The sequence below is a fragment of the Eleginops maclovinus genome, chromosome 20, assembly GCF_036324505.1.
Source record: "Eleginops maclovinus isolate JMC-PN-2008 ecotype Puerto Natales chromosome 20, JC_Emac_rtc_rv5, whole genome shotgun sequence".
Classification (NCBI taxonomy): domain Eukaryota; kingdom Metazoa; phylum Chordata; class Actinopteri; order Perciformes; family Eleginopidae; genus Eleginops; species Eleginops maclovinus.
The window spans coordinates 6,386,534-6,395,520 of NC_086368.1; the positions used below are offsets into that span (position 1 = coordinate 6,386,534).

General features: G+C 37.7%; 1 protein-coding gene across 3 annotated transcripts; it reads left to right on the forward strand.

Moving 5' to 3' along the window:
• The first annotated feature begins 3,803 nt into the window (after nt 1–3,803).
• LOC134882828 (ADP-ribosylation factor 4-like) lies at nt 3,804–8,830 on the forward strand. Of its 3 annotated transcripts, none has more exons than XM_063910791.1 (7): nt 3,804–3,868; nt 5,117–5,151; nt 5,814–5,894; nt 6,037–6,146; nt 6,344–6,415; nt 6,711–6,833; nt 7,539–8,830. In XM_063910791.1, exons 2-7 carry the CDS (start codon nt 5,148–5,150, stop codon nt 7,635–7,637), a joined length of 489 nt encoding a protein of 162 aa, XP_063766861.1. In that variant the 5' UTR covers nt 3,804–3,868; nt 5,117–5,147; the 3' UTR covers nt 7,638–8,830. The 3 variants fall into 3 exon arrangements, with proteins under 3 accessions (XP_063766861.1, XP_063766862.1, XP_063766860.1); XM_063910792.1 differs by having other exon boundaries at nt 3,812–3,868; nt 5,829–5,894; XM_063910790.1 differs by lacking the exon at nt 3,804–3,868 and having other exon boundaries at nt 5,009–5,151.
• Nucleotides 8,831–8,987: the final 157 nt, after the last annotated feature.

The window sequence follows — 8,987 nt, forward strand, 5'->3', positions numbered from 1 at the left end:
GTCTACAATTTTATCCCTCATGTCCTTACACAGCTCTCTGGTCTTGGCCATTGTGGAGAGGTTGGAGTCTGTTTGATTGAGTGTGTGGAGAGATCTCTTTTATACAGGTAACGAGTTCAAACAGGTGCAGTTAATACAGGTAATGAGTGGAGAACAGGAGGGCTTCTTAAAGAAAAACTAACAGGTCTGTGAGAGCCGGAATTCTTACTGGTTGGTAGGTGATCAAATACTTATGTCATGCAATACAATGCTAATTAATTATTTAAAAATCATACAATGTGATTTTCTGGACTTTTGTTTTAGATTCCGTCTCTCACAAGTTGAAGAGTACCTATGATAAACATTACAGACCTCTGCAGGATTTGTAAGTGGGAAAACCTGCAAAATTTGCAGTGTATCAAATACTTGTTCTCCCCACTGTAAGTGATGAAGTCTTAAATGAATCAATTATAATGATGTAATTTTGTAGCCTTCATAAAAACAAAAATGTTGTTATAGTATTTTCGACCTGCTTTGTCCCTTTTGGTTGAAATACTGTATATTTACTGTTTATGTGTTGTCTTTATTTCAATGTTTATGATCTGTCAATAAGTCAGTCAGAGTTTTGAAAGGGTCAGTTCAGATTGAGTTTGTGGACTGTTGCACAATCAGCGCTGACTGAGTTGTAATCATCTACTGGAGGAGACAGAGTGACAAAACACAAAGTGATGTCTCACTCTGCTGTGATTTTCCCCAACCACAAACACACCACAGGCTGCTCCCTGTGTGACAAACACCACCAAAATCATATTGTCAGTTTCTTCTCTGTGAATTTGGGTATGAATACAGTTTATGTAGTGTGTTACACTACAGAATACAATGCTGTTTTATTCCTTGTGGAACATCACAAGGTACACTCACTTAAGTACTGTACTACTTTGTCATACTTTTGATTTCCTTACTGCTGTAAATGTCTTATCAGCTACATTTGTGAGGGAAATATGGTGCTTTTCCCTGTGCTACATTTATCTAACTCTTGTAGTTACTTTTACTCATAAAAGCACCAAAAAAAGACACCATTGAAATGCTCAATATGCAGCGATAGAAAACTAATTATACAACATTTTATTTTCAATATATTATTTTTAAAAGAGTCATTGTTCATAAAGACCTTTACTTTTAATGCTTACGGGTTGGAGGAGGTGTTAATACAGCTTTAGGCATTTGTGTTGGAAAATTAAATGTGTCCAGAAATATAACTGAGTATAAAAAAATAACTGAAATAGGAAATAATAAAACAGAAAGTTATTTTACATTGCTCTGTGAGATCTACCTCCTCACAGACATCATCAAAAATCACACTCAAACACAAACCGCAGCAAACCAGAACTGAGATTACTGATTGAGTCAATACATCTCAGTGTTTCACTTCCTTAAACCTTGTAACGTCTTATTTTACACATGTGAAAGAAATACAGGGGTCCCAGATGATGCTTCTCCAAACTAAAAAACATAATTTGTTCGGCATTTTCTGAAATAAGCGTTATTAACTCAGCTCATTCATATTTACCCTACCGATATTAGAAATAAAAGAAAATAAGCAAAATTCCCGATATGTCTAACTTGCTCTTTAAAATGTGAATATTTTCATGCACAGAAATCACTTTGTCCTGTCATTGCCATGGTTAAAAGTAACCATCATTGACTGCCAGAAAAAGAATACCTCACCCACACACGTGACAACAGAAAATCACAGTCAGTTCTGCCAACAGCAACAAGAGGAAGAGACAAAGCAGCACTTCCTGATCCTCTGCAGGAAACAAGTTGGTTTATTCCTACCAAAATAAAACTCAAACAACGATAGCAGACCCAAAAAAATGTAGTATTAACTATTAAAACCGACACTTACATGGAGGCAGCAATTTCTTCTTAGTGTTATTCATTTGAATCATTTGAATCAATTATATTAATTTATGTTTTTTTAAATATATCTATCACATTATTTCTTTTGTTGTTTTTAAATTGTGAATCGTATTTTCTCCTCTATATCATTCAAAATAATCATAGGCGGCGCCAGGGTGGGGCTTGGTTGGCCTATAGCCCAACCAACAATTGTGCTAGCCCTACCGTTAGCCCTACCAAAACCAACTAATATTCAATGAGTCAGGCCCACTTGAGGGAAATTAAAGAACAAGAAGGGAAACCAAGTTGATATAGATTTCAAATAAATAATTAATTAATTAAAATACAAGTCAGTAGATGTTTGCTTCCTGCGAACATGACTCGTCTTGCTTGGGGTGAAGTCGTGCCGCCGTACTCTTACCATCCATTCGGCTCTCACCGACACATCCACTGGAGAGCTCTGGAAGCTTATAGTCAGGGTGCGATTTGTAGGGGGGGATGGTGAGGATTTCCCCCCCTCTGGTTTTCCTATCCCTACCTCTGCTAAATTATTTTTATCTCCGGTGGGGACAAGGATTTCCCCCCCTTGATAGCGATGAATGCAACTTAACTGCTAGCCTACTTAAACTCTTGAAATCTAACGATCTTCAGTGTCTTTACATCAGAGTAGGCTATTCAGCAGCCTTCTGGCAGACGGTGCATATTTCTGAACGTCATCGAACACAAAAACATTGTAACATTTTTGTGAGGGAACTTCGCAGGAAAAACAGCGCTGAACCAAACATGAAACGCGTTCAGAGCAGCATATCATCTTACTTTACAGGACCCATTTGCAGAATTGTGGATAGAAGAGGGCCGAAATGCTGCAGACAATGCCCCGATAGGAAAAACGAAAAAGCCACCACAAATTTGTCACCAGAGCCGACTGTTTACTTTGTCTAGTTTTCCAGACCTGTCCCTGAGTGTTGACAGCACGTTGTGCTATTTAGTGAATTATTTTGAGTGTTTGATTTAAGTTAATTGGAGGGTCTTTTCATGGAGAGCATTGATGCTGTTCTATGGTGCTTTCTGCCTGTTAGTGCGTACGCATGTTTTTGTGACGTTGAATAGAAACATGTATGGGTTATTAAAAGTTTTGCCATGTTGTGATGGGGACTAATCCACGGACCCGAAAAAAGGGCCTGTCTACTTTTTGCGTTTTTTTCTCCCTAGTTATGCAAGTTAAAAGTCCAATGTTCTTGTCTATGAATAAATTTTAAAAAACATCCCCCCCTCTGTTTTTTTGTCAAATCGCACCGCTTATAGTACTATTGTACCTCGACGATACGCCAACCGCCTCTCTTTCACCCGAAATCCACTCATATTTAAACTTTGTCAATCAAATTATTAGCAGCTACTCCAAACTAGCGTCTCCAATCTCCACAACAACACAACCTACCGGAAGTAGTCGAGCGTACACTCAACACACGGAAGTTAACTGGAAGTTCTATTGTGCTCGTAGCTTATTAAGCTCAGGTCAAACTTTATCATGGATACATTTGTTTTTAAACGTCGTCGGACGGGACAACTGATGGCGGTGGCGGGCGTGTTGGATAAGGACACACCTTTGACACCTGCAGGGGAAGACGACCACTCCGGTCCCGCGTCTTCCATGTGCCAGGCTCGTCCGGACGAAGATGAGCAAAAAGAAGAGGAGATGGAGCAGGAGCAGGAGGAAGAGGAAGAGGACGAGGAAAGGGGCTGGCCATCAGGCAGCCACAGCCAAGCACTGCGGGCACGGACTCTGGCCATGATGCTAATGCTACCACTGACATTAGCCAAGGACCCGGGGATGGACCGCGGTGCGCCATGAGGAAAATGTACTCCTCAAGGCTAATAGGTAACCAGCAGAGATCTTTCAATGCTGCCTGGTTTGGCACATACAGCTGGCTTGAATATTCGGTTGAGATGGACGCAACTTTCTGCTTCGCCTGCCGACATTTTTTGGGTAGTGGTGGTGCTCTTACTTAATTTGTTTTGAGTTTTGACTCTTGGCTGTTCTGTGGTAGACTATATATGGCTTTAGGACAACGTAACTATTAACTGTACCGTCGCTGTGTGTGTGTGTGTGTGTGTGTGTGTGTGTGTGTGTGTGTGTGTGTGTGTGTGTGTGTGTGTGTGCGCGCGCGTGTTTCTAGCTGTGGGAGGGTGTTGTTTTATTGAATATATATTCACATTGAAATTATGGCATTGATTTGAGCCCTTCCGCTGTATGGGTTAGCGCCACCGTAGTTGAACCAGAAAAAATACTCTGGCGCCGCCACTGAAAATAATCTATATTGCAACCACAAAATATGCATTAAAAAGGGGAGAGAACAACAAAGTATTATTTGTTATGGATTTTATTTAATGTTCTTACATTAATCAGTGCTGTGATTTGCTTTAAGTATATAGTTTGATACATTGTTTAAAAATATGTATCTCCCTAAATCTTAATTATAAGACTAGATATGTTTTTTACAATATGCTTTTGTAGCACTGTACTGAAAAGATCAGTCTATTGTCATTCTTTAGTTTTGTTATTGCTAATGAAAAGATCAAAACCAAAAACGTGTCATGGGTCCTTAACAGAACACACACATATTGTTTCTTTAAATTTAATAATTATAATGAACTAGAAAAACTGGTCACTGTAGCGTTAAGAAAACGTCAGTGAAACAGGAGTAAATACTGCATTTAGTGTGGAATATTTCGAGCGTTGGATAATCCAGTTAGTATTTATGGCAAAAGGATGGTGTGTGTGTGTGTGTGTGTGTGTGTGTGTGTGTGTGTGTGTGTGTGTGTGTGTGTGTGTGTGTGTGTGATTGATTGATTGATCCAAAATAAACGATTGTGTGATATGTTTATGGAAATAAGGGCTCATTGATCAGTTTTTGGAGACTATTGGAGCTCTACGGCACAACGAAATTCAACAAGTGTGCCTTTATTTTGGAAGGGTGTTTGAGCGGAAGTAATGTTTTCCGATGTGTTGTGATTTTTCTGCCACCGTGTACGGTGCTGACAGCAGCGGGGATGACAATATGGAAAACACACACACACACACACACACACACACACACACACACACACACACACACACACACACACACACACACATCGCTCTATAAAAGCACTGACACACTTACAGTGACAGCACTAGCAGTTTGAAACTTTCTACCTGAACGATGGGAGTCATCATCTCACACATCTTCTCCAGGTTCACCTCCAAAACACCTGTCAGGATTTTAATGGGTGAGAATATTATTGTTATTTTGATGATTATTGTTACTTTTGTTGTTGTTGTTGTTCTCTTAAATTAAATGTTATACTTTGATATTTTGCTCTCAAAATAATTAAAATAAATACAAGTAAATTAATTAATTCCTCTCTTCTATGTTGATTGTTATGTACTTTAAGATACTTTTAAGATATTGTAATCCCTTATTTTTCCTTATTTTATATACGTGTTGTAGTTTTGAGCTCCTGTAAGGTGTTTTCAATTGTGTCTGAAGTGATAAGTACTTTTATTTTGTATATATTTGATACTTTTTTTCATATTCAAGACAAAGTACGTAATACTATTAATAGTAGTTGCCAGTCAATGAAGTAGTGCCTTTACTTAAGTAAAACATATTAATAACACACTGTGAAAATATTATTTTAAAAGCAAAAGTCCTGCTTTTAATACTGAAATTAGTTTAATCACGAAAATAAAATGTATTTAAAGTAAACTACTAGTATTTATTTAAAATAAAGTAAATTCCCCATTACTATTTTGTATGTGTGGAGTATTTCGAAGTTTGCTTTTACTTTACAGTCGGTAAAGGTTGTGAATACTATTTCACCTTTTTCTTGTGTGTGTGTGTGTGTGTGTGTGTGTGTGTGTGTGTGTGTGTGTGTGTGTGTGTGTGCAGTGGGTCTGGATGCAGCAGGTAAAACCACCCTACTGTACAGACTGAAGCTGGCCGAAGTCGTCACCACCATCCCGACTATAGGTCAGTATTTACATTGATTCACGCTTACATTTATTAAATATAACATAGTAACTAAAGTGTGTGTGTGTGTGTGTGTGTGTGTGTGTGTGTGTGTGTGTGTGTGTGTGTGTGTGTGTGTGTGTGTGTTTGTGTGTGTGCGCAGGTTTCAATGTGGAGACAGTGGAGTATAAGAACATCAGTTTCACAGTTTGGGATGTTGGTGGTCAGACTATCATCAGACCTCTGTGGAGACATTACTTCACCAACACACAGGTAATACCTTACTACTACTACTACTACTGTTTACTGTTTTTGATCTTTATTTCTAGAATATAAAAAAGCATACATACAAAAATGTAACAAAAAAACAAGATATCCCATCAAAAAAATGTGGCTTCATGTTCATGTTATGTTCTTCATTGTGTATTTTGAAGAATATATATTTATTTATTCTGTCTGTCTGTCTTCAGGGTCTGATATTTGTGGTGGATAGCAACGACCCAGAGAGGATTAAAGAAGGTGCTGACGAGCTGCACAGGATGGTACCCTGCTTACTTCTTTTATTTATAACACACATGTTCAGCTGTTTGCATGATGATTAAACATTTTGTTTGTTTAATTATTTGTTTTGTTTTTTAAATTATATTTGATCGCTATTTTGATTTGATTAATGTTAACATTATTTTTATTATTAACTATAACAAAATTAAATTTCCCCTGGTGGATCAATAAAGTATTTCTGATTCTGATTAAACATTAGAAGATGATGTTTCTGATTGGTTGAAATCTGTACTTTTAAATCAGCATCTTTTTAGTTGGTAATGTTTTGTGTTGCAGTTGGAGGAGGATGAGTTGAGGGTCGTAGCTTTACTGGTTTTTGCTAACAAGCAGGATTTACCCAGAGCCATGACCGTCAGTGACATCACCGAGGCTCTCCACCTATCAGGAGTCTCACAGCCGGTGAGTGTTACCGATACCCAGCCCACCCTTAACCTGTTGAAACGTCAGATCTGATGCAGTGCGTCACATTTTATTGATGCTAAAAGTAAATAATAAAAACTCACCATTGTACTGAAAGCTTCACAAACATTTATTTAACTTTTTGTCTCCCAGTTCCACATTTTTACTTAAAAAGGGTTTTAACCTGAAAATTATTTCAAATATAAGTTAAATGTTAAATGTCTGTACTAAATGCACATTCTGGGATATGTCAATGATTTGCATCAACATTTATTTTAAAGCTTTCTAAAAATGTTGTGCACTAAACCAGGAAAATATATTGAACAAATGAAAGGGCAAACATACAAAATTGTATTTATCTTGTGAAAAAGGTTCAAGTAAAGACTGTGTTATACTGTAACGGCCATTGGGATTACTAAGTGTGGTTTTGAATTGTCCTTAAGTGAATAAATGAATATATTTTGGTTATACAGTTTAAAATAGACTTATACTTAGAGCTGGTTGAGAATTGGAATTGGAACTAAAAATGAAAAATATCACTGTTGAGGCTGCAGCACAGGACACAGTGATTGCCCCTCATGGAAATCAGATTCATATTAATGTGTGTGTGTGTGTGTGTGTGTGTGTGTGTGTGTGTGTGTGTGTGTGTGTGTGTGTGTGTGTGTGTGTGTGTGTGTGTGTGTGTGTGTGTGTGTGTGTGTGTAGTGGTTTGTGCAAGCGTCCTGTGCTGTCAGTGGGTCGGGTCTGGTGGAGGGTCTGGACTGGCTCTCAGACCAGATCGTTAAACAGAAGACGCTGAGGTGAACCCCTCAAACAGGAAGTCTGGAATAAACCGGGATGAGGCAGAAAATCCTGGAGAAAAATGAAGCTTCACCATGCCTACATAGCTTTTCAAATTCTGAACTTTTAAAGAGCCCTATTATTCTCTTTGGGATCTTTTCTGTAGGGTGTATAGTTTTTAGTGCATGCAAATGGTCTGCAATGGCTAAAATCCCTTACTAACCTCCAGAGGGAGTTTCTCTCTCACACACTACCCCCCCCCCCCCCCCCCCTGCCTGAAACGCCACTATCTGATTCCTTTGTTTACTTCCAGTACACAGTGATTCCGCTATTTAATATTCACGCTTCTATTGGCTAGCGCTCCAACACATTGTACGTGATAGGCTAAGGGTTAGGACATCTCTAAGCGGTTGACCAATCACAACAGAGGCAGCCAGCTAACCAATCAGAGCAGACTGGGCTCTGGTTTCAGACAGAGGGTGAAAAGAGGTGCTGCAGCACAGGCAGTATGAGAAAAATAAAGAGCATTTTGAACATTAAAGCATGGAGACATGTCCCAGTAGAGGCAGAACATACAGGAATAAACTTGAAAATTAGCAGAATAGGGTCCCTTCAAAAGCAATGAACATGTTCAATTCCAATAGCTCAATCTGCTTTTAGACTGCAGGGAATGGAATAAAAAGTGTATTATCTGTGCATATTCAATAAACTCACAGATTTATGATTTCAACATTGTTTATTTTATCACAAAAGTGAACGCACAGTTTTTGGTAATAAAAATATATTTAGGACATAAAAAACGAATAAAGCAAAAGAACTTTAGCACAATCGTGCATGATACATAGTAATGCAAGTAAACGACAGGGATTCCAAAAATGTAGACTTAAAAATAGAATAATGTTAAATAAATGTCACTGTATTCAACTGTATACTGTAATATTATATAAACATGTGGATATGTGAATTTAACAGGTGTGTGTTTATCTAATGAATGCCCTGCATACTTCATAATTTGGCGTTAATGTGTTTTATTGTTGTTGTTGTTGTTGTTGTTGTTGGTTGCTATTTGTATAATCAGCTCAGGTATTCCTGTACCAATATGGCCTTTTCTACTTTTCCACATGTTATGTTAGTAAGTCTTTATGTAAATGTATTCTTGTATATTCTTTAATGGTGATGTTTATATTTATTCTATAATAAAGTTGGTCTGATGACAAGATTGTGTGTTTGTGGAGTTTTAAATACAGACCTACCTGTATGATAATCCTTTCAAAGGAATATTTGTACATTTAGTACATTGAAATCAGAAAGTGGAGCCTCTTTATTTATTATATATACATTTTTGTTTTGTTTTGCAGCTTCATGATAAAATTA